At 43.3% G+C, this 24,469-nt stretch overlaps 2 protein-coding genes and 2 long non-coding RNA genes across 8 annotated transcripts; 2 read left to right on the top strand and 2 right to left on the bottom strand.

The window, feature by feature from the left end:
- Positions 1-142: 142 nt before the first annotated feature.
- On the bottom strand, positions 143-2,194 carry LOC139626343 (uncharacterized). Of its 2 annotated transcripts, none has more exons than XR_011692229.1 (3): positions 2,164-2,194; positions 1,281-1,831; positions 143-1,170 (listed from the first exon to the last, which is right to left on the bottom strand). It is a non-coding gene; the product is annotated as an uncharacterized lncRNA (long non-coding RNA). The 2 variants fall into 2 exon arrangements; XR_011692228.1 differs by lacking the exon at positions 2,164-2,194 and adding an exon at positions 2,050-2,108.
- Positions 1,588-13,618, top strand: LOC139626341 (uncharacterized). Its single transcript, XM_071486658.1, has 6 exons — positions 1,588-1,731; positions 4,958-5,109; positions 6,393-6,512; positions 7,404-7,428; positions 8,341-8,385; positions 9,655-13,618. Exons 1-6 carry the CDS (start codon positions 1,680-1,682, stop codon positions 9,870-9,872), a joined length of 612 nt encoding a protein of 203 aa, XP_071342759.1. The 5' UTR covers positions 1,588-1,679; the 3' UTR covers positions 9,873-13,618.
- LOC139626342 (uncharacterized) lies at positions 3,650-7,941 on the bottom strand. 2 transcript variants are annotated; one of them, XR_011692226.1, is made up of 3 exons: positions 7,651-7,941; positions 5,135-5,347; positions 3,650-3,885 (listed from the first exon to the last, which is right to left on the bottom strand). It is a non-coding gene; the product is annotated as an uncharacterized lncRNA (long non-coding RNA). The 2 variants fall into 2 exon arrangements; XR_011692227.1 differs by having other exon boundaries at positions 3,651-3,885; positions 5,201-5,347.
- Positions 13,619-15,407: 1,789 nt separating the features above from the next.
- Positions 15,408-23,246, top strand: sgta (small glutamine rich tetratricopeptide repeat co-chaperone alpha). Of its 3 annotated transcripts, none has more exons than XM_071486659.1 (12): positions 15,408-15,544; positions 16,742-16,886; positions 17,491-17,594; positions 17,808-17,898; positions 18,019-18,118; positions 18,622-18,726; positions 21,032-21,167; positions 21,243-21,305; positions 21,515-21,552; positions 21,640-21,798; positions 21,935-22,057; positions 22,431-23,246. In XM_071486659.1, exons 2-11 carry the CDS (start codon positions 16,787-16,789, stop codon positions 22,044-22,046), a joined length of 1,008 nt encoding a protein of 335 aa, XP_071342760.1. In that variant the 5' UTR covers positions 15,408-15,544; positions 16,742-16,786; the 3' UTR covers positions 22,047-22,057; positions 22,431-23,246. The 3 variants fall into 3 exon arrangements, with proteins under 3 accessions (XP_071342760.1, XP_071342761.1, XP_071342762.1); XM_071486660.1 differs by having other exon boundaries at positions 15,449-15,641; positions 22,431-23,048; XM_071486661.1 differs by lacking the exon at positions 15,408-15,544 and adding an exon at positions 16,287-16,308 and having other exon boundaries at positions 22,431-23,048.
- Positions 23,247-24,469: the final 1,223 nt, after the last annotated feature.

Consider the following 24,469-nt stretch of genomic DNA (forward strand, 5'->3'; position numbering starts at 1 on the left):
GAATATAGAAACAACAGAGCAGCTGTTTTATGTTTGTGACAGCATCCAGAATCTGCGTCTTAGCTCCAAATCCATAAAAACAGATTTATTCTCTTAAAACCTGAAGATTTCCAGTGACAATATCATCATAACAACATACTGTACACATACACGTCATTTTACTAAATCCCCTCCCATTGTGTAAAACACTACAAATGATTTTTTTCCTTTTAACAAATGGTTAATGTTAAAAGGTGTCTTTACCCGCCCTCCAGGAGTGAAATCTGATTGGATCTTTATGAGGACACCCCTCTGACACAGCGCTTACACAACAGGAAGTAGAGGAATCAATGAAATGTGCCGCTCTATAATCTGCCCTGAGGATATTCATCACTTTTATGGAACAGAAACTTCAGATTTTTAATCCATGAACCGTTTGGGACTAAAGGAATTTGAGTAATGGACACAGAAGAGGACTCCAGGTAGAGAGAATCTCACTTCGTTGTTTTTTTTCTAGGACACTGGTACATATCAATAAATCATATTTATTCCTTATGGTTAGTGTGGAATGAACATTTGAACTGTGGAGGCCCTAACGAGGTACAGCAGACCTGCACCGACAGAAGTTCACTCCTGTATAACACTCAGAACCTCCGGGACGCCGGCGGTATTCCTACGCACAAGTGCAGCCGGGGTGCTCACTGAATGACTCCGCAGCAGCAGGTCAGAATATCCTGAATGAACATTTAAACTGGTTTTAGGTTGTTTCAGTGGACGTCTTTAAAGTGTCTAAAACACATTTTTCCCGCTGACCCTGAACACAGCAGCTCATCACTCAGCTCCTACAGCTTCACACACTGAACGTCACACAGCCACACCTGTGGTTACAGGTGAAGGTTCCTCTCCACTGGAGCTGAAGGAGTCGGGATCGATGATCTGATCATGTCAGATACTACTTTAACGACATGGTGTACTTTTACTGTGTTACCTTAAAGACATGGTGTACTTTTACTGTGACCATGTTTTTCTGATGATGATTCTGTACTTTAAATTTGAAGAGAGTCAGTCTGGAAACAAGGAGACATTTTCCTCATGACTCTGTTCTGCAGAGAGACAGAGGAGAAGGATGCAGAGTGAAGGGAGGGGACAGTGCTGAGCTGAAGATGGGGAATATCTCTGGAAACCACCCGTCTTCACACACACACACTCACTCACACTCACACACACACACACACACACACTCACACACACTCACACTCACACTCACACTCACTCTCACACACACACACACTCTCACACACACTCTCACACACACTCACACTCACACTCACACTCACACTCACACTCACACTGAAGTGCATCTGCACATTGATGTAACCACGTATCTCAGGATCCACATATTCACACAGAGCTGAATGAAGTGATGCGAGTCAGTAATTCATCCATTTCACATCTCTGGTGTTGTGAACCTCAGACTGTGTGTGTGTGTGTGTGTGTGTGTGTGTGTGTGTGAGACTGTAAACTTCAAGCAAACCAAGATGAAAGTTGAGATCATTTTCTTTACATCATAACTTTCACTTTTGCTTTCCTTACGTCACTGGGGGCGGGGCCAATGGGATCACTCCAGTCCACCCAGCGGCGCTGCGCTCACTGCGGAGCAGCAGCAGCCGGAGCAGCAGCTTCTCTCGCGGCCGTGGATCATGTGTCCAACCGGGGATGATCGGAGGCGGGTTCCCGCGCTGCTCCTGCTCGGTGAGTCCACGCTTCTGTTTTACCTTCACGGCTCCAGGTGTTTCAGGCGCAGCAGCCGGTGCTGGGGCCGTGAGGGGCCGTGAGGAGCCGTCAGGGGCCACTGAGGGGCCGTCAGGGGCCGTCAGGGGCCGTCAGGGGTCGTCAGGGGCCACTGAGGGGCCGTCAGGGGCCACTGAGGGGCCGTGAGGGGCCGTCAGGGGCCACTGAGGGGCCGTGAGGGGCCGCTGAGGGGCCGTGAGGGGCCAGTGAGGGGTCGTCAGGGGCCGTCAGGGGCCGTGAGGGGCCGTCAGGGGCCACTGAGGGGCCGTCAGGGGCCACTGAGGGGCCGTCAGGGGCCGTGAGGGGCCGTCAGGGGCCGTCAGGGGCCGTGAGGGGCCACTGAGGGGCCGTCAGGGGCCACTGAGGGGCCGTCAGGGGCCACTGAGGGGCCACTGAGGGGCCGTCAGGGGCCGTGAGGGGCCGCTGAGGGGCCGTGAGGGGCCAGTGAGGGGTCGTCAGGGGCCGTGAGGGGCCGTCAGGGGCCGTCAGGGGCCGTCAGGTTGTGTAGTCATGGAGGAATTTCCAAAAGCAGAACCACCAGGAGCCAGAGAAATCCAGGATCATTGATTCTTTTATATGAGGAGATTTCACATGTTGTGAAACACACCTAGGAAGCAGCTCTCTAACCTGTGGTACTGTGTCTCTAACCTGTGGTACTGTGTCTAACCTGTGGTACTGTGTCTCTAACCTGTGGTACTGTGTCTAACCTGTGGTACTGTGTCTCTGAGCTGTGGTACTGTCTCTAACCTGTGGTACTGTGTCTCTGAGCTGTAGTACTGTGTCTCTAACCTGTGGTACTGTGTCTCTAACCTGTGGTACTGTGTCTCTGAGCTGTGGTACTGTGTCTCTAACCTGTGGTACTGTGTCTCTAACCTGTGGTACTGTGTCTCTGAGCTGTGGTACTGTGTCTCTGAGCTGTGGTACTGTGTCTCTGAGCTGTGGTACTGTGTCTCTAACCTGTGGTACTGTGTCTCTGAGCTGTGGTACTGTGTCTCTGAGCTTTGGTACTGTGTCTCTAACCTGTGGTACTGTGTCTCTGAGCTGTGGTACTGTGTCTCTGAGCTGTGGTACTGTGTCTCTAACCTGTGGTACTGTGTCTCTAACCTGTGGTACTGTGTCTCTAACCTGTGGTACTGTGTCTAACCTGTGGTACTGTGTCTCTGAGCTGTGGTACTGTCTCTAACCTGTGGTACTGTGTCTCTGAGCTGTAGTACTGTGTCTCTAACCTGTGGTACTGTGTCTCTAACCTGTGGTACTGTGTCTCTGAGCTGTGGTACTGTGTCTCTGAGCTGTGGTACTGTGTCTCTAACCTGTGGTACTGTGTCTCTGAGCTGTGGTACTGTGTCTCTAACCTGTGGTACTGTGTCTCTAACCTGTGGTACTGTGTCTCTGAGCTGTGGTACTGTGTCTCTAACCTGTGGTACTGTGTCTCTGAGCTGTGGTACTGTGTCTCTGAGCTTTGGTACTGTGTCTCTAACCTGTGGTACTGTGTCTCTGAGCTGTGGTACTGTGTCTCTGAGCTGTGGTACTGTGTCTCTGAGCTGTGGTACTGTGTCTCTAACCTGTGGTACTGTGTCTCTGAGCTGTGGTACTGTGTCTCTGAGCTGTGGTACTGTGTCTCTAACCTGTGGTACTGTGTCTCTGAGCTGTGGTACTGTGTCTCTGAGCTGTGGTACTGTGTCTCTGAGCTGTGGTACTGTGTCTCTGAGCTGTGGTACTGTCACGTGATGAATGAGAAATCACTCCACTGTGGACTCACTGTGTGGGAGTGGTTTGGGTGAGCGTGCAGTCAGGTGTTCACCAGGATCAGACTCATGTTGTGTTCATGAGACCAGGCTGTGACAGACACACACACCGACAGAGACTCAACACATCTCCTCTGAGTTTCTGTGATCGATGGGCCTGTTCAGGAATCGATCAGCGTGCACGTGTTGGTCCGTCTCTCAGCTCCTCCTGACCGCTATGGTGGAGCAGAGTGTGATCAGCTGATCAGAGAGAGACGCTGAGAGACTCAGGTGAGAGAGACGCCCTCGACAGGCTCGGTCAGCTGACGGTTCAGATTCCTGTCTCCTGACGTTTAGATTCACAAACACAGATTGCATCATACCACTGCACCTAAACAAGGACACACACACACACACACACACACACACACACACACACACACACACAAATCCTCCAGCAATGTTAGAAACAAAGTGTGTTTCTTCAGTCATGGCATTATTATTGTTTAAGGTAGTGTAGTAGTAGGTAGTGTAAAGGTTGTGTCATATTTCGGATTTGTTTCTCAGCCTGGAGGTTTATAAAAACACTTAGAGCCTCAGTTATTTCTCCTTCTTCCCTCCTCAACTCCAGTGAGTGGAAATACTGAACTACACTACAGGAGGCTCTTTTATTCAACCAGACGAGTGACTCCTCTCCTTACAGATAGACTTTGACTCATGTGCCTTTTCATCTCCTCCCATTTTAAAGCTCCACCCAGTCTAAAGGTAGATGTCCATGTGTTTGTGATTATAAAGCAGGTCTAGGTTCTATATTAATACTGTGAAAGTATCAAAGCCTCAGTCCACAGAGAAATGCACACAGCCTGTATTCAGAAACTGAGCCTTAAAACCAGCCGTCAGGACTTCTGGAACTTTGTGATGTCACAACAAAGCAGTCACTGCTCTCAGCCACGCCCCAAGCCCCGCCCACCTGGACCCACCGTCCAACCTTGCAGGATTTAGCTTCTCTGAGTGTTTACCTGAAATCTGCTATATCTTTATTTGATCACTCAGAAAATAGTCAGCCAATCAGAAGAGAGGCACAGATCCTCTCCTCTGATTGGCTGACTGACCTGTTGTCACTAGAGCTCCAGAGAGAAGCCTGAGAGAGGAGATGTAAAACTACACTGAGATGATTTTTGGTTCTTAAACCACAAGTATATGTTCTGCTGGAGATCAACACTTCAGATAAAACATGGAGCTTTAAAATCATTTCCTTCTTTGCTGCATTTCAAATCCTCTCTCGTCTCTTTCACTCCTCGTCCTCTGGACTCTCCATATCCCTGTGTCCTCATGTCTTGACCCTGTGTCCTGACCCCTGACCCTTCATAAAGACTCTACCTGCTGGTTTCACTAAAAATCCGCTTGCAGAGACATGAGTCTTACTCAGGGGTCTCAACTTGTTGTTTCTCCTTCATTTTCAGGTCTTTGTCTGGTTCAGAGTTCTTCAGCAGCCACAGAGTCTTCATCATCTTTACACTGCACCGTCACAAAACAGTCTGATGGTGCGTTCATGTACAAGCTTTCTGAGCCGCCCATTTCAACTGAGTGTCAAACCAGCTGGGAAGACCGCAACGTAAGTACCACTCACTCAGCCCCACCTGTTTGTTAATGAGGATCTTTACCAGGACTCAGTTCAGGTCGTGTTCTTCTCCCCGTGCTGTTACCTTGTCGTGGTGGAGAGGCTTGTGTGTCTCAAAGACCCTGAGAGCTGTGCCGGAGGGAGTTTTAACTCCCTGCAGGTTCAACCAATCTGGATTGGTCTCAGGTGAGGGGCCTGACCAAAGACAGCACAGCTGGTCCCTGACATCAACCTGCATTAACAAAAGGTTTGGTTACACAATGTCCACACAAGCTGTGAAAGCAGCAGCAGCTTGAGTCCACACAGGATGCGTTCAGGCACAGGACTGAGTGTAGGTCATCAGTGCCATCACTGTAGTTACATGTGTAAAATGGAAGTAAGTAGTAAGAATATAGTTTGTGTGCAGCTACAGACACAAGCAGCAGGTGAAACACGAGCTGGTTAAAACAGAAGTGCATCTGTTCTGCCTTCTTCATAGTGACACCTTCAGAGAGACGACACAAAGCCTGAAAACCCAGATCCAGCACAGAGCCTGTAGCAACAGAACCAGATCACATCAGAGTCTGACGCTGGCTCTGGACGTGATGAGTGCTGTCCTCCTTTATCCAGCACAACAAACACAGGGTCGCTCATCACCTGCTGCACAGCGGTGACACATGAGCCGGGCCCAGATGATGCTGGGTCCCCTGGTGCAGGCCCAGGGTGGGTGTGTGTGTGTGTGTGTGTGTGTGTGTGTGTGTGTGTGTGTGTGTGTGTGTGTGTGTGTGTGTGTGTGTGTGTGTGTGTGTGTGTGTGTGTGTGTGTCATGGTGTCTGTCCCTGTTTCTCACATCAGTGTTAACCTGCTGCTGCTCTGTGAGGCTGCTTTGAGCTAAATGCTAACATTAGCATGCCAACATGCTCCCAGTGTCAGTGTGGATGTTCTGCAGGCGTCACCATGGTGGTGAAGGCTGTTGGAGGAGGGAGGGAGGGAGGGGTTGTTGTCGGGCTGGTTTTGCGGGGTTTCCAGTGAGTTTTTGCTGATGAGCAGGAATTTGTGACGGTGTTTGGGATGGTGTGATGTAATCCTGTCACGAGGAGGGTTGGGAGGTTTTGCTCTACTTCCTCTGTTTGATGGTTTACACAACATCAGGAAACTCCCAACAACTCCACTTTTTTTTTTCTTTTTTTAGATAAACATTGTGATGAAATGTGAAGATAAAACCCCGGGAAATCCCCATCTGATCGCTGACCTCACTGTCGATGAGTGAACCCGTCTGTCCTGTGTTTATTTTCCAGCAAACCGTCCTCGCTCGTGACTTTAAGTATCATCCAGACCAGGTCCAGACTCTGACCAACCAGTCCATCGTCCTGAAGCACTGCCAGGACTACCTGCACCACACCAGGGACTGTTCTGGGGTAGGGAGGAGCTTAACACTCAGACTCAGTGACAATCTTACAAAACATTAACACAAAAAAAGTTCAGAGTTAGTTCTGGAAATCCTCCAGAATCAGGAGGGTTTGTGAGAACAAGTCAAACAGATTTTCTGTTTTAAAGCGAAACAACTAAAACAACAGGAGCAAATGTTTCAGCTAAATGAAACATCAGTGTGCTCACAAAAACACACACACACACACACACACACACACACACACACACACACACACACACAAAGATGAAAAGCACACATAAAACACATTTCACATCTTTGTCATGTGATAAATTCACACAACATGGGAACATGAGTTTCATATAAAATGTCACATGTTGACTGTCGTCCAGGAATATTACAGACACGTGCAGTATCGTGCTGCTAACAGCTAACAGCTAACAGCAGTAGTATCAGCACGTTTCCATCTGTCCAAGTAACAACAACACAACTTCCTTCATTTTCACACAAAGGTCAAAGTTCACACTGACCTGGTAAAAAAGTAGAAAGTAGTAGAGGAGTAGAACAAATATCCTTGCTCCACCTCACACATCACCACTTTAACAACCACCTCATTATAGTTCTCATCATTCCTCCCACTCACAGCTGAGCATGTCGGAGCATGTCTGAACATGTCCAGACATGCTCAAGACAAGTTAAAGTAAAATCTTTAAAACAAAACTTCTGTAAATTGACTTTTGTTTCATCACTTTTAATCCAGACAAGTGAAAAAAGTCATTTTATCAATCAATGAGAGTCACAGACTATTAAACTGACATCAAACCAAATTACCAGACCTGGGGTTTATATGCAGACCTGTGCAAAGTTCTGGACTCACAGTCTAATTTCAGCCCTGACGTCTTTGTTCCTCTGTCTTTAGGATTGGAAGGACGTGCACTGCAGAGGTGAGCTCTGCATGAAAACCTCAACTTGCAAAATTGCAACAATCTATGTGTCTGTTATCAAAGTGATTTTTATGAATGTGCCCACACAGCTCTGTCAGAGAGTTAGGATGTGGTCAGAAAAGGAAGCATTCAGACCCACACATCGTTTCCCCTCACCAGTCTACATCATACACCATGATGACAAAGTGAACACAGAATTTTACAAAATTAAAAAGGACAAACCCTGATGTCTCAGTTAGTCCAGGTCCAGGTCTGGAAGAGTTCTGGCTGTTCTTGACTTCTTCATGTCAGAATGATGGAGACCACTGAGCTCTTGAACCTTCACTGAGCCTCCACACAATCCTGTCTCTGAGCTCTGCAGCAGCTCCTTCCTCCTTATAGAGACAGGTGTGTGTCCAGTCAGCTGATTGGCCACAGGTGGCCTCCAGTCCAGGTGTAGAAACATCTCAGAGATGATCCAGAGGAAGCTGAGCTAAACGTCAGGTGTCACAGTAAAGTGTCTGAATACTTATGTCAATGTGTTTTTAATTTTTAATACATTTGAAAGAAACTTGTAAAACTCAGTTTTTGCTGCATCATTCTGGGGGTTGAGAGCAGACTGACGAGGGGATGAACCTGAACAAATTGACTCAACAACCACATTTACTCATGTCCTGCACATAAAGCAGCTGTAATTTTTACATATAATACTTTTACAATAATCACAACAAATACAAAAATACAACACATCAAAAGTCAATGTGAAAACAGTGAAACAGGCTGTTTAACTAAAGTCTGTTTACTTGTGAAAATTGATTGATTGATAGATTTTAAATAATCTTAATAGAAACTGTAAGTGACTGAGAACTGAGAACTGACTCTTATCATAGTTGTCGCCTGTTATTAACACATGTCCTTGTTTCTGTGTCACAGTGAACTGCAGCCGTCTCCCGGACCAGAATCTTCATCCGCCCACTGGTGAGTCAGCACTCGGCTCCTGAGCAGGTTCACTGAAGTGTTCGTGCTGTGCTTTCAGTACAGTACCAGAACAGATCAGACCACATCCCGAGCTGATCTGGATCCAGCTGTGATGATTCCAGTGGTATTTACTGTTACAGATGTTACCATGTGCAAAACCAAACCAACATTTTAGTTCATCTCCACTTCCTGTCTGTGGCTCTCAGCTCTGAGCTCATTGGTTCCTCCTTAACATGCAAATCCTTAAAAACAAACAGGAGGAAGCACATAGGGAATTTGTGGGGGCTATTTTCAGAGGCGGATTAATCCACCAGAGTCAGAGTAAACTTCACTGGTGTGTTTTAACAGATTGTGGAAACAGTGGAGCTCAGGCTCAGAGGAGTCAGTGATACAGACACTGTTCTTGTCAGTAGACAGGTTTAAAGGCTACAGACAAACCCTCAGAGCAGTGTCACTCCCCTTCACCTGAGATGCACCTTGTTGATGAGGCACCACCTCCACCCACCTGATCTGCACACTGAGCTCTCATCGGCGTTTCCACAACTACGATCGTGAGAGAGATTATTAGTACCAGGTTTAAATGCAAAGGCCAGAGGTCAGAGGTCATTATCCAGATACAAGTCACATGTTTATAGCAGGTGGAAATGGGACCAATACAAAGCTTTACTCTGATAAATTACTAATGACTGCATTTTATCATCATATAAAGCATTTCTAGGTTTATGAAATAATCTGGAAATGAAGTGAGCTTTGTTTTACTTTCATGCATTACATGTGTAAAATAAGGGAGGGAGGGAGAAGTGTTCACTTACATTTTTATTAAAGTAAAAGTAGAAATATTGTCATCTAAAGACACAACTCCAACTAAAAGTTCAGCACTCAAAATGTTACTGAGGTAAAAGTGTTATCATCGAATATTGGCGGCCCGATGGCGGAGTGGTTAGGGCATGTACCACATGAGCGGATGCTCTTAGCAGGCGAGTGCCGGTTCGACTCTTCCCTGCCTGACATTCCCCTTCTCTGTGCCCCTTTCCTGTCACTCTCTGCTGTCCCGTATAATAAATATAATTTTTACAAAAAAATCTTTAAAAAAAAAAAAAATTAGTTCAAATATCAAAAGTAAACATGCAACAAACGCTCCTTTATTATTATTAATATAATAATATTTATTAATAATACATTGTATTTTGGGATATTATTAATGTTGTGATCACAATCCACTCATTAGCTGAGATATTTCACCTGTTACTCTCGTCTCTCTCCTTTCAGTGAACTACTCCATCTGTGTCACTGACACTTGGTGTGTGGACAAGCTGACATTTGGACTTTGTATCGGCGGGATTGTAATTACTGTTGTCGTTTTGGGTGTGATCATCAGGTTCATCATCACCAAGTCCTACAAACGTAGGGGAACTGCCAACGTGCCCGTTTCATACGATCCAGCTACTATGACGATTACAGTTCAAAAACAACCAGGAATAATATAACTTGATGTGGTGAATCACAACAGTGGCTGAACAGGAAGTTTAGATCCTATGTAACCTATGTATATATTATTTAAAATAATATTGTGGCACATCCATTATTATTATTATTATTATTATTATTAATAATAATAAAATATATTCTAAAATAGTTTAATATAATTATAAATAATAGTATACTTAATGATAATATATAGGAAGGTTAATCCTGAGTCCAGTTGCCCAAACAGAGACAGATGATCCATTTTATACTCATTGATTTCTGTTTTTCATCAAGATTTAGAAAGAAAGAAAATTATTTTGTGTATAACAGAATTTTTAAATTTGTTTTTCTAACGTTTTTTTTAAATATTTTTAAAGTGGTCAGCCTGGTCTGTGGAGAGACCAGGACAGACCTTTCAGAGGGTCTCAGACTCCTGGAAGTCACGGCTCCCGACAGAACTAGTCCGACACATAACCCCCATAAAAACACTTTGTATGTGCAGGTTTAACAAACAAGCTCTAACAAGTTCATCAGTGAACTTTACAGGTGCTAGCAGGTGCCAGGCTAGCTGTTTCCCTCTGTTTCCAGTCTTCATGCTAAGCTAAGCTAACCAGCTGCCGACTGTAGATCTGTATTTACTGTACACGACAAAAGGTCCTATAAAGGTCTGGAGGGAACGGGACTGCAACATATAAGGACAGGAGACAGTTATGGAGTCCGTTAACCTGTCATTAGAAATATAGAGCTGTGTGTCATCTGCGTTAAAGTGGAACCTGATGCCAGTGAGTTATGAAGCACAGAGGCAGCAAACACGTGCAATAATAACATGGCTGTGTTATGTTTCCAAATATGAAATTGGTGGAAAATGTGGACTGACTCATCTCTTGACTTTCACCTCCCTGTTGCTGTTACAGTCACACATTTATTTTTATCATTGTGGTTTGACTCACTGAACCATGAAGGAAGTTCACTGAGAAATACTTTATGAACTTCACTGATTTCCCCGCAGGACTTCCTCTCTGCACAGTCTAAGTAAAATCAGTCATCAGTGGATGTCCGTGAGTGAGGGACTGAATAATTTACCCAGAGTGCATTGTGATGAGTGAGTCAACAGGGAGTTTTTAATGTTCAAGGATTTGTTTTGAAGTGGCTCACACTTCTCTATTTTATTTTATTTATTTTTTTTAATCTAAATATCTCAGTGATCATGGCTTCTCAGAGGTTAGCGTGTTACTTGGACCCTGTGCACATTAAGCTGTCATTAAACTGTCAGTCTTTGCTTCCAGTGCTGACACTGGAACAACATGGCTGCAGTTCTGAAACCGTCTGATTTCTCCCAAACTGTTTCTGTATGACTCTGGCCGCGCTGCTGCAGGATTATCCTCATCAGCAACCCAAACTTTAAAAACCCCTCAGGAGTTTTGGGGAGGTCAGAGCACCATCTTCTCCCAACTATTTGCTGATTGGTCTGGTTCATAACGGACCAGGCTCAGGCAATTCACAGTAGATGTTCTCCAGACTGAAATCCTGCAGCATTTACAGATGTTGCCAGATGTCGTCTGGTTGTTTGAGGCTCCTCATACAAAAGGCAGATGCTTGATGCCTGTCTGGTTGGAGCTTCCCCAGGTAGTCGTTTGACTGTAGCAGCTGGTCAGAGATCTCAGCAGATGATGTTCTGACCCAGACTCAGTGCCCTGACACACCAAGCTGACCTCAAAGACCTGATGTGGACGAAGGACGACTTTGTCTACGCTACCTTAATTATTTTTCAGTTTAATTTTCTCCTGCAGCCACTGCAGCGGTGCAGGGCGATGTAGCTTTACTATGCATAGTACTCATATCATATCATATTTATCTTATCATATTTCAAACTTTAATTAGAAACTATTTAATTAGAATTTAATTAACTTAGAATCAGAACCTCCACCATTTGGAGCAAGTAGCTCATGAAAAATAAATTTACTTATTTGCAGATGTTTAAAGTTAAAGCTAATTGGACGCTATAAGAACTTCAAATGGATCCAGGTCATTTGTGGATTCAGACACTCGGCCGCGACCCAACAGACCTCAGTAACCAGTGTCACAGAAAATGTATTTGGGTCCATCACTGAATTTTTTCCCTCTGCATTGGCACATATGAGGCCTCTAGTTCATCCTGGTAGGCCTCTAACTTGGCCTCGTATTGGTCTCCTTCTCTCAGTCCGGTGCCATACGTCAGCTCAACAACCATTGCTGAGATGAATTACTTTGTGATGCAGTTTGACCTGGGCTGTCGTAGCTGAGGCTGAGGCATTAATGCATGCAGGTAAAAATCCAACACACCCATGGTTGGCTTGGTGTATCAGGGCTTCAGCTACAGCGACTTCAACAGTTAAACAGGCTTTGTATCATAAATCCCAAATCTTATCAGCCTCCATCTTAGAGGTCAAAGGTCAGAGGTCACAGATAAATAATAATCCAGTGACCAAAAAATGATCCATGGTTGACAGATAAGGGTATGGATATAAAGTTTAAAAATAAAGGAAGACAACGTTCTGAAACCTGATCATCAGAGTTTCAGAAAACTTGTCATCAGTTTATGTGACTGTCACCACGAGCTGTGGTTCAGACTGTCACTCACTGATAGATACTGTCGCTCATCTTCTGCTGTGGAAGCTGGGAGATTTAATAATATATGACCTGATAGAGTTTCATTACTGTACTCAGAGGTCTGTATGTGGGATCAAGACTCCATGAAAGTACAAGCATGAAGCTTGTGCACACTTCACTTCATGAGTTTTCTCTCAGGGCTTCTGGACTCTGGTGCGACCAGAAATCAGATGATGTTTTATATCATAAAAGAAATATGATGTATACGCTGATGTTGAATGTCTTTGCATTTTCTTTGGTTTGTCGGGGTATCATTGTTTTTCCATTGTATCACCTTTTTAAAGGAGTTTTATCCAAGTGTAAACAAAACATTGGTGTGAAAGTGAACAGCCTGTTTTAAATCACTTGGTTTCAACTGCAGAGACTCTGGTACTTAAAGCTGCATTAACTGAAAGAAGGATTATTTTCATCACTGATTAATCGTTTTGTCTGTGAATTGGCAGTCAGTGGTGAAAATGGCCATTATAACTGTCCAGAGCCCAGAGTGTAGTGTCCATAATGACTTACTTTCTCTGACCAACAGTGTAAAAAACAAAGATATTCAGTTCACTGTCACATACACTAAAGAAAATCATCCACTTCTAGCATTTCGCTTTAGCTGGAAGAAGCAAATATTTGTTTCATAAAACGACAGAAACGATTAATCAGTCGATCATATACCAAAACACAGAGACTGTCTGAGACAGTAAATGGGGTGTAAAACCAAAACTAGGATCTAAAAGAGGCTAAAAGTTCAGTAAATCTGAACTCAGTGAGTGCATCACTGCAACTGATTCCTTTTCAATTACAGTCTCATTTGACCTGCTCCTAATATAAAGATATTGATTAATGCAGCTTTAAACACAGGGAACTACTGGCCAAGAGTAATTATGAAATCAATCTTTGTAAAATGTTAGTGATCAATTATTATTCTTAATTACTAAAACAGCTTTTAACGTTTTAAAACTTATCTTGGGTTTTCACTGGATGAAGCTGATGTAAGGAAAATGATTCCATATGTAGTTTTATGTTTCCTATGTGTAAAGCAAGTGCTATCAGATTATGTTGCTTGCTCCTTGTGAATATGGTTTTATTTCTGCTTAAGTGTTTTCTGCCAAATAAACTGATTTAAACTGTCTGTCTCAGTGGTCTCTTTATAATAGCAACTGAATAATGTCTCAAAAATCAATGTATAAGTATTTACTGATGTTAAAATTATACACATCACATCTTTAAATGTTTATATTTTTAGGCTCTTCCCAGTTTCATTGTCTTCAGTTAATCACAGCGGTGATGGTCATGTAGCTCTGTCCACCTCCAAAACGTCGGTGTCAAACAGACTGATGAGTCTTTCAGCACTGAACATGAACGCATGTTTATTAATGCTCCATGATGCTGTGAAATAGTTGATGTTTGAACATGTGACAGCAAGAACAGTAGTAGTACTGAAGTACACAAGTTTGAGGTACTTGATTTGAGTATTTCCTCTTTCTGCTACTTGATACTGCGAATGGGATTCGCTCAGGGTGGCAACACCTTAACATTGTGTTTCTGAAACATACAGTAGACAACTGCATATTACATTCACTGGTTGGCCAATTTTATTTATAATCAATAATAATGTAGAACTCAGCCATTTTCAGTTTTATGCTGCCATTAACTGCCCAAACCAAACATAAGAGACTTGTATTTTCCATAATACACAACATCAGTCTAAAGTATTTAACAAAGGCTCCTGATTCACAGTGTTGCCAGAAGTTAAACAAGACCGAACACAGGTTTCATCGATTCTTTTTCTTATGGTAGTTCTACTTTAATTAGCCAAAGTATTTCAACCTTATGTTACTTTATAATTACTCCACCACATTTCAGGGGAAAACATTGCACTTTTCACTCCACTTCACTTCAAAGTACAGACATATTATCAGTAAGAGATATCAGCCATTTAAACATTAAATATTTATGTTGTATTGATGTAAGGATTATAACACAAATTTAGGTTTTGTTCATAAATTGTAGTTACACAACCAAAGAAAAGAAGTTGCTCACAACCTGTTGGGTTTTTTTTTTAAAATGTGTTTATGTGTTATAACTCATCAATTCTTGTTGTTTTGTGGGTTTTTTGTGTTTTTTGGTTTTAGTTTTTTCTGGACTTAATGATTTTGATGATTTTAACATCTGCACTTTTCAAAATCTTATTTATATCTGTTACGTATTGTCATTATTTGTTGTGTATTTATGTGATTTATGTGAATCCCCCAGGATTAATAAAGTATATCTATCTATCCATCTATGTATCTATGTATCTATCTATTTTTGTTATATAAACTGAAGACAAATTTTTCATTTTATTGTTGTTATATGTAGATAAAAATATTTAATACATATTTTACAAACATCTTTTTATTTGATTCTACTATCAAAAACATAAGATAAGTGTATAATGTTGGTTATTAGGCTATACTGACTTTATAAATTTAAGTAAAATAAATAAAAAATTGTTGACTTAACAAAATTATTATTATTATTATGTCAAGATCACAAGGGATTAGTGTTTGTTCTGGACTTGATTTATGGTCTTTGATTTTGTTGTGAAGTTTTATATAATTAGTGTTATTTAAATGAAATCACAGACATCTTTGACAATTAGTCTTTAACAATGTGTTGTATTTCCCTTTTTTTTTTTTTTTTTTACCACATTTTCAAATGTAAAATCTTCCAGAAATGTTAAAATCTCAATCTGAAGCTGAAAAGTAAGCAGTAACTAGTAACTAACGCCAAATAAATGTAGATCACCCTCAATGTAATGCAGTAGTACTAGCATAAAATCGAAATACTCAACCGTTTCCAAGTACCTCAAAGTTATACTTCTACAATAATTGGGTAAATGTGTTTTCCGGTTTTATCCGATAGCTTGACGTCAATCGCATCACAACGACGCCTTCACATGACGACATAACTCCGCGACAAGCTAATTGGCTAGCTGACGGCTACGACCACTCGAAGCAGCGGAGCTAACGTCAACTCTCCGTTACCGGTATAATCCACACCGGAAAGACAGCTGGTAGGACAAACGCGTTACCGTGTTTCAGCGTTAGATCTGGCAGCCTGATAGTTTCTTGTATACAGCAGCATCGTTAGAGTCAACGGAAAGTCATAAGGTAGCTAGCCGTTAGCATCATGCCGCTGTTGCTTGCAGAGCACGTCACGCCGAGCTCCTTTTAAAAGTCTGGATAGAGAACACGGTTTTGATTCTGAGTAGCGCTGTGCGTCTGTGACAACAAAAGTCAGGACGTGTAATAACCCGTTAATAATCAATCTTTAATTCGGCATAAGTTACATATTCCAACTAACACTTATATTTATACAATTGCAGCTTTTAGTGGCGGTTGGTCGTGACTGGCTTAAATAAGAAAGTGTTCCCACCCGATGAGTCAACTATCTGCCGAATTTCCTTACAAGAGTCCGCATGTCGCCATTTCTGCTAAATGTCCCCGCTGCACTGACTCTCCGTCACCGATGTCAGCGGAGTTCCGTCAAACTTTATTTCGCCACTGACGGAGCACAAGCGCAAATGGAGCGTGCGCCGTGCGTTCGCTATTTTGTTGCTATGCTAGCAGGCTAAGCTAAAGGGAACCTTTGTCCATAGTAAATGAGTTAAGAGTCCAAAGTGACCCCTCTTAACGGGGAGCAGCGGCGGTTTCTAATGTCACTTGGACCCACGGGTAGTGAGTTGTCCACTCATTGTCAGCAGCTAGTTTCCCCATGATTCATGACCGAAGCTAGCGAGTGTTAGCCGGCAGCTGACAGCGGTACTGAGACAGTCCAGTGAGTCTGAGCTGCCAGAATATTCTCCAGGCTAATGCTAACAGGACCTGGTTAAACCGAGAGGAACAGCAGTGAGACTCTCTGTGAAACTGTGTGAAATGGCATCACAGTGATACAGTCTGTATCTGGTTTATATTACATTTTTCACTCACTAGATTTTACATAACAGTCATGTGTTTATGGTTATTTGTCTTTGCTTTATTTAGCTCTGTTGTCCTTGTTCTTGCTGTGTCCCCACGTCTGTCTGTGTATCTGAGCACTGTTATTGGTACAGTTTGTACATGTACTGAGAACCACTGGAAACTGGACTCAAATTTCTTGTATACACAATAATTCTGACATGAGTCGCACTGTGTTTGTCAGCTGTATGCCCTTTATCATGCTACCATCTTGCAAAATAACAACCTGTCCTTCTTGTTGCTGTTATTTGCAGGGTCTCCCTCCCTCACTGAACACAGAGGTCTGAGCCTCCATCACCATGACAGACAACAAGCGCCTCGCCTTCTCCATCATCCAGTTCCTCCACGATCAGCTCCAGTCAGGGAATCTGTCCTCAGGCGCCCAGGAGAGTCTGGAGGGTGAGTCCTCATACAACAGGAACCAGAGCTTGGTAGGACAGTCTTGTCCTGTGACAGAGACATTTTCCATGGCAGAACTGATCATAAGCATACCCATTGTTGTGGGTTCTGCTTTGTGGACAAGCCCTTGAAGCTTTGTGTGGGCTCTGATCCGGGGGTGATGCTAAACCCAGGTTTCAGCTACTTTCAGCAGCTTGGCAGCAACTGTGCACAACGACGACCACTACAAACACAGCAACACTTACGATCTGTGTGTATCTGAGTGTATCTCTGCAGGATCACCAGTATTTTAATACAGGGAGATTAAGTTGTTTTGTTAGTGGTGTCTTCTTGTTAATGAAGTGTAGATACATTGGAAACTTGTCCTGAACAGGTTCTTAACAGGTAAAGCACCAGGAGGAACCAGGTCACAGGTCGTTAAATTCCTGCAGTGACATCAACAGTGAAGATGGTTGGACTTCAGCCTCAATCATCTTTTCTCTACTTAAGTTTATCCCCATAAATGTGAACCCTCCTGGAGAACAGGTCGATGTTTATCCATGTCCTCTCAGCTGTCTTCGTCTGTGTGTTACCTCCCTGTTAAAATGATCTCGTTGTTCTGCAGTTGCTGTTCAGTGTTTGGAGACGGCGTTTGATGTGTCGACCGATGACCAGAGCCTCGCCGTCCCCATGACGTTACCAGAGATCTTTGCCTCAGCCACAGCCAAGGTAGCCTCAGAACGAGCCTGTTATCTGGTCTATGTGTCGGTGACACAGATGTTATATGAACAGCTGAGTTGACTTTGACATGTAAAATAGGTGGAGTTCCTTTTGTGTCAGAAGACACGAGGACTGTCATGGTGGTCTGATGCAGTGATGCTGTCATGCTGTTGTTGCTCATTCTCCGGGATGTGTCTGACTCAGTGTTTGTGTCTGTGGCAGCATCCAGCTCAGTCGCAGGTCAACAACAACTCCACCCCAGACTCCGTCAGTGAGGAACAGAGAGCCGAGGCCGAGAGACTGAAAACTGACGGTAGGAAGGAGGAGGTCCGCAGCTTCCTCACAGCTGATCTGTGTTTTTACAGAGGCCGTGGTTTCTTCTTCTCTAAGTTTTATTCTCCAGTCATAAGTTTTTGTTTTGTCTGGACTTCAGGTAATGACCAAATGAAGGTGGAGAACTTTGCAGCTGCTGTTGAGTTTTACTCAAAGGCCATTGCCCTCAACCCTCAGAACGCTGTGTACTACTGCAACAGGTGAGTGTGGTGACAGGGCCCCTTCAGTGTGAGAGGCTCAGGTCAAGTTCAGATGCTTAAAACTTGAACAGTCAAATATCAAAAATGAACAAGTTCCTCCACCTTGTTTTGTTAATCCAGTCACATTCAGATTGTAAAGTATCCTGATGGATTTAAACCTGCATTCACAGGTAAAACACACATCACATGCTGATGTCAGCTGGAGCTGGGCTGTGTTGTATGTAGGGCTGAAACATGATTTTCTATTTTATTATTTTCTTGATTAACTGATGAATAGTTTTCTCTATAAAATGTGAGAAATGCCTGTTTTCTCACAGACGACGTCTTTAAACATTTTTTTTAATGCAGAGATTCAGTTCAGTGGGAGAGAAACAGAGAAAAGCCAAACATCTGAGAAACTGGGACCAACAAGAAATGAATCTACTGAAAACAGAAGAAAATTGAATATTGAATCTATTGAAAATAGTTGAGCATTAATTCTGATGTGTTTTTTTCCTGTGCAGGGCTGCAGCCTACAGTAAACTGGGAAACTATGCTGGAGCAGTGCAGGACTGTGAACAGGCCATCAGCATCGACCCAAACTACAGCAAAGCCTACGGCAGGATGGGGTAGGACACCAGCTGATCTGTCACTGTAAACGAGTAGAGAGAGAGAGTTCGATGTTCAGCAGAAACCAAGACACGAAAAAGAAAACTCACAGATTCACAGGTTTTTGTGGTTTCAACATATCTGGGCTTCCGTAGCTTAACTTCTTCTGTGGTCAGGTGAATCACGACCTCTGTCCTCCAGCAGCTGTCACTGCGTCTTAGTCTTGGGATGTTTCGGCTGTTTGTGAAGACCTTTCATTTTCCCTTAATACACCATGTTAAAAAATGTTTAACACACCACATTTATCACTGATATGACTTGACAATTATTTTTTACTGCATCAATATATTGGACCCAAAACATAAAAAAAATATCAGATCATCAGATTTTTTTTTTTTTTTTTACTATAAAAACACAAACAGTGAAGCACTCAGAAGGTTTTAGTTGTAATCACAGGTTGTAAATGTGAATATCTGATGGTGTAATAGAGATAAACATCAATGTGTTTACAGCAAAAATCAGGAGTGGCCACAGGTGGCTTTTTTCTTTTTCACTGTTACTATACAATATTCACTCACTCACTCACACACACACACACACACACACACACACACACACACACACACACACTCACACTTGTACTTCTATCTTTGTGAGGACACTCATTGACATAATGCATTCCCTAGCCCCTTACCCTAACCTTAACCATCACACCTGAGAGCCTAACCCTGACCCTGACCCTGACCTTAACCTAAACCTAATTCTAACCATAACTCTAAAACCAAGTCTGAACCCTCAACATGTGATTTGAAGGTGTCTCAAAAAGTGAGGACCGGCCAAAATGTAAAATACTTTTTTTGGTCCTTACTATGTAGCAAGTGTGTATATATATACACACACACACACACACACACACACACACACACACACACACACCACTTTATTGATAGGGCAGTTGAGAGAGACAGGAAATAGGGAGGCAGAGAGAGGGGGAATGACACGCAGGAACCAGGGCCGCCTGCAGTGAGGACTCCTCAACACATGGGGCAGGTGCTCTACCCACTGAGCTAAACACCGCCCCGACTCACCAGCCACTTTATCAGCTACACCCTGCCTGTACTGGGTTGGACCCTTTCGCCCTCAGAACTGCCTGAATTCTCCGTGGCATAGATCCAACAAGGTGCTGGAAACGTTCCTCAGAGATTTTGGTCCCTATTGACATGATGACATCACACAGCTGCTGCAGATCTGTTGGCTCCATGATATATGAATCTCTCGTTCCACCACATCCCAAAGCTGCTCTACTGGACTGAGACCAGGTGACTGTGGAGGTCATCTGAGGACAGTGAACTCATTGTCATGTTCAAGAAACCAGTTTGAAATGATCTGAGCTCTGTGACATGGAGCGATATCCTGCTGGAAGCAGCATCAGAAGATGGTTCACTGTGGTCATAAAGGGATGGACATGGTCAGCAACATACTCAGGTAGACTGTGGTATTTAAACAATGCTCAGTTGGTACTAAGGGGCCCAAAGTGTGCCAAGAAAATATCCCCCACACCATCACACCACCACCACCAGCCTGAACCGCTGATACAAGACAGGATGGATCCATGCTTTTATGTTGTTGACCTCTGACCCTACCATCAGAAATCAAGGCTCATCAGACCAGCCAACAACCACGCCACGTTCAAAGTTACTTAAATGACCTTTGTTCCCGTTCTGATGCTCGGTGTGAACTTCAGCAGGTCGTCTGGACCATGTCTACCTGCCGAAATGTATTGAGTTGCTGCCATGTGATTGGCTGATTATATAATTTGCATTAACAAGCTATTGAACGAGTGTACGTAATAAAGTGGCCGGTGAGTGTGTGTATACATACACACACACACAATAAGACACAGAGCTGCATGACCGGCCCTGTGTGACAGTTCCTAAATACTGCAAAGTTACATAAAAAGGTAAAATAGAGACAGAATCAAACTGTTTGCTTCTTGTTCTCCCTCTGCCTCTGGCTGACTTTGCCCCTCCCCCACCTCCCAGTAACATTCAGCCTGTAGAGCAGGTTCAGAAAGTTTTCTGTTTCTTTATATGATGAAGGATTAAATACAACTCCAGGCACATGATTTGTTTACACTGGCGTGATTGGTGGAAGCTATAAAACTCTGAGCATTAGAAAATGATGAAAAATGAAACCTGGGATAACTTTGAAGAAGCTGGAGGCGTGGTGCGTTTTCAACCAATGATTGGTGGATTTGAATTTGTAAAGATGTGAGTTGCAGTTGTCCCTGATTGTGTTTCCTGTTGTGTTGTCGTTGTGTTTCAGTTTGGCTCTGGCCAGCCTCAACAAACACACAGAAGCAGCAAGTTACTATAAAAAAGCTCTGGAGCTCGACCCCGACAACGACACCTACAAAACCAACCTGAAGATTGCCGAGGAGAAGATGGAGACGTCCAGTCCAGTAAGAACAGACGACAGACGGTTTTCTGAGCAGAGACTGTGACGGGCTTGTGTTTATTTCTGTCTCCTCTCTCAGACAGCAGGGATGGGCGGAGTCGACCTGGCTGGGTTGCTCAGTAACCCCGGCTTCATGAACATGGTGAGACCTCAGACTCGTTTCTCTCTGCGCCGCTATCTGAGACAGTGACCAGCTGACAGACTCACATCATGTTGTGTTGTTGTTGTTCTGGTTGATGTGACGTAGGTGTGAGCAGCTCCACCAGTGTTTGCACATTAGATTTTTATTTCTGCGTTTTCTTGTGTGAGACACGTTTTCAAATGAATCTTTGTGCGTCCGTGTCTCTGCAGGCGTCGTCTCTGATGAGCAACCCTCAGGTTCAGCAGCTGTAAGTCGTTTACTCGCTCCTTCAGTCGTTGTTTTCTTCCTCTGAGGTTTGTTAAAGTTGACTTCCTGTCTGCTCGTTCTCCTCTAGGATGTCAGGGATGATGTCCGGGGCATACGGTGGGATGGGTGGAGGAGGAGGTGGAGGAGGAGCAGCAGCAGGAGCAGGAGCAGGAGGTGCGGCCCCGGCCCCTGGAGCTGCGGCCCCCGGAGCTGCAGGAGCCGGAGATTTATCAGGACTGATCCAGGCGTACGTACCTGATGTGTAAAAATGATGATGATGGATGTTTGTGGCAGCAGGCGTCAGGTCGGGGCGGGGGGAGCTGGGAGACAGACTGTTGGTTGGTGGGTCGATGTTCACAGGTGTTTCTCTGTTGGTGTCGCAGAGGTCAGCAGTTCGCTCAGCAGATGCAGCAGCAGAACCCCGAACTCATCGAACAGCTGAGGAGTCAAATCCGCAACCGAACACCCAGCGCCGGAAACGAGGAGCAGCCGTGACATCAGATACGGTAAACACCGACTCCCACCGTCAGGCCCCACAGGACATGCTCAGTTTCAGTCACTGGTAACAGAATAGAGACGACTGAGCCTGTCTTCACTGTCCCACATGGAAATGTAGTTTACAGCAGTAAAAAGATTGAAAAATATATTTATATATAATTTATAGAACAATAAAGTTACATGGTTAAAACACATTTGTGAACCTGTGAAAAATAAACCTGTTTCCTGATAAATAACTTGCCCAGAAAGAGACATCCTTCAGATGACCCAGTTTGTTACCACATTTTTATGCAGACTGTTATTGTTTAATTTGACCTTTCTCCTCCGTCTCTGTTTTATTTTGGCGGGGGGTGATCTCTGTATTTCCTCTCTCTGTTGCAGGTTGTGCAGGTGTGTGTGGAGGAGACGAACAGACCGTCTGTCCTTTTTTTTCTTTCCGATTTGGAACATTATAACTCGAAGGACTAAAAGGAAGTTTTTGTTTTTTCCATCACTGAATAATTCCTGCATGAGAGAGAGAGAGAGGCCTCCCGTTTCATTCAGGAGCCATGTCACCAAAAACTACACCCACTTCCTGCGGCGCTGTGTAGTTTTTAGGAAGAACATTTTGACGTAACACTTTGATATCAAACAGATTCATTCTAATAAATCGTGCTCTGATAGCATCATGGGTCCCAGATGTGAAACAACTGTAGTGAAGCAGGTCAGCAGAGTTCAACAGAAGCTTGAAATGTCTTTTTTTCCTCTAAAAACTACACAGTATAACTTTAAATGCAATGTTTGGTCCAGTACCTTCTTTATTTTGTGTGTGTGTGTGTGTGTGTGTGTGTGTGTGTGTGTGTGTGTGTGTGTGTGTGTGAGTGAGAGAGAGAGAGAGAATATCAGGGTTAATTTAGTGTAGGTGAACTAATCCTGTGTGTGGCAGGGGACCTGGAGCTGTGAGGAGGCACAGGGCTGTTTAAACAGTTTGGAAATTAAAAAGAGCATCTCAACATTTTACACCTCCTGTTTGATGAGTTTTCACTCCTGTCAATCAAATGTCTGGTGGTTTGTTTTCCTGGGCAGCAGCTTAAAATTCACACAGGGAGGAGAGCGGGAAGATCAACTATTTCAATTCAATGTATATGTTTAATAATAATGAGGGAATTTCAGAAATGCTTGGAAATGTATTAAAAATTAAAAACTGAATTATCACATTGACATAAGTATTCAGACACTTTACTGTGACACCTGACGTTTAGCTCAGCTTCCTCTGGATCATCTCTGAGATGTTTCTACACCTGGACTGGAGGCCACCTGTGGCCAATCAGCTGACTGGACACACACCTGTCTCTATAAGGAGGAAGGAGCTGCTGCAGAGCTCAGAGACAGGATTGTGTGGAGGCTCAGTGAAGGTTCAAGAGCTCAGTGGTCTCCATCATTCTGACATGAAGAAGTCAAGAACAGCCAGAACTCTTCCAGACCTGGACCTGGACTAACTGAGACATCAGGGAGAAGGAGACCAGAACCCTGATGGTGACTCTGGCTGAGCTGCAGAGATCCTGTGTGGAGATGGAGAAACTTCCAGATCAACCAGCTCTAAGCATCATGCCTGGTTTCCTCCAAATAGGATATGTGAACATATAAGGAATTTAAATTAATAAAATAAAAACTGATATTTTAAAAATGTGTTGCTTTATTTTATAATGGACAAAGAAATTAGTTAAACTCTCGAGAAAAGACATGAGGGTCAGAAACTTAATAACTTTGTCTCGTCATAACAAGAAACAATTCAGTGTCATTGTTGGGTCACACTGATATCATGAATAAATAAATGTGGTAAATCTACATCCACATACCTGGAGGCAGAAATTAATTAAACTTCTTTGGCTTCATTAGGGCAGCAAAACTACTCAGGCTTTTTTTTTACTTTGTAAAGAGTCGGGTTCAGACATTTAAGAAAGTAAGTGGGGTGAAGCCTATACATTCACACAGATGTAGTTTTTATGGGCTTGGTCTGAGTTTCAGAGTGTCCAGGTATTTACTAAAAATGTCTTTAATTGCACTTTAGTTTGTTTTTGGTTTGAGAGTTTCCTAGTGTGAATATAATACTCAAAAAAGTATTAAGTGTTTCCTTAAAGCTACAGTGATGCTTCTTTAGAGAAACGGTCAAAAATCTGAATAAAGGTGCAAATATGTTTTTGTAAACATCCAAATATTTTTTCAGTTTCTTTATTGTTCACAAGTTCATATACAAAGGTGCAAACACATATATACAATAAACCAAGCAAAAAAAAGCCAGAGTTTGTCATATGCAGCATATTGTATTATGAATGTGGAATTTTCCATTGTAAATAAATAATAAAAAGTTCTTTTATATACAACATGTTGTTTTCAAACCAACAAAAGAGAAAAATATAGCTTTACATCAAACACTATTT

This window comes from Trachinotus anak, unplaced genomic scaffold (assembly GCF_046630095.1).
Source record: "Trachinotus anak isolate AG129_WGS33_773 ecotype Australia unplaced genomic scaffold, CSIRO_AGI_Tana_v1 ptg000010l, whole genome shotgun sequence".
NCBI classification, from domain to species: Eukaryota; Metazoa; Chordata; class Actinopteri; order Carangiformes; family Carangidae; genus Trachinotus; species Trachinotus anak.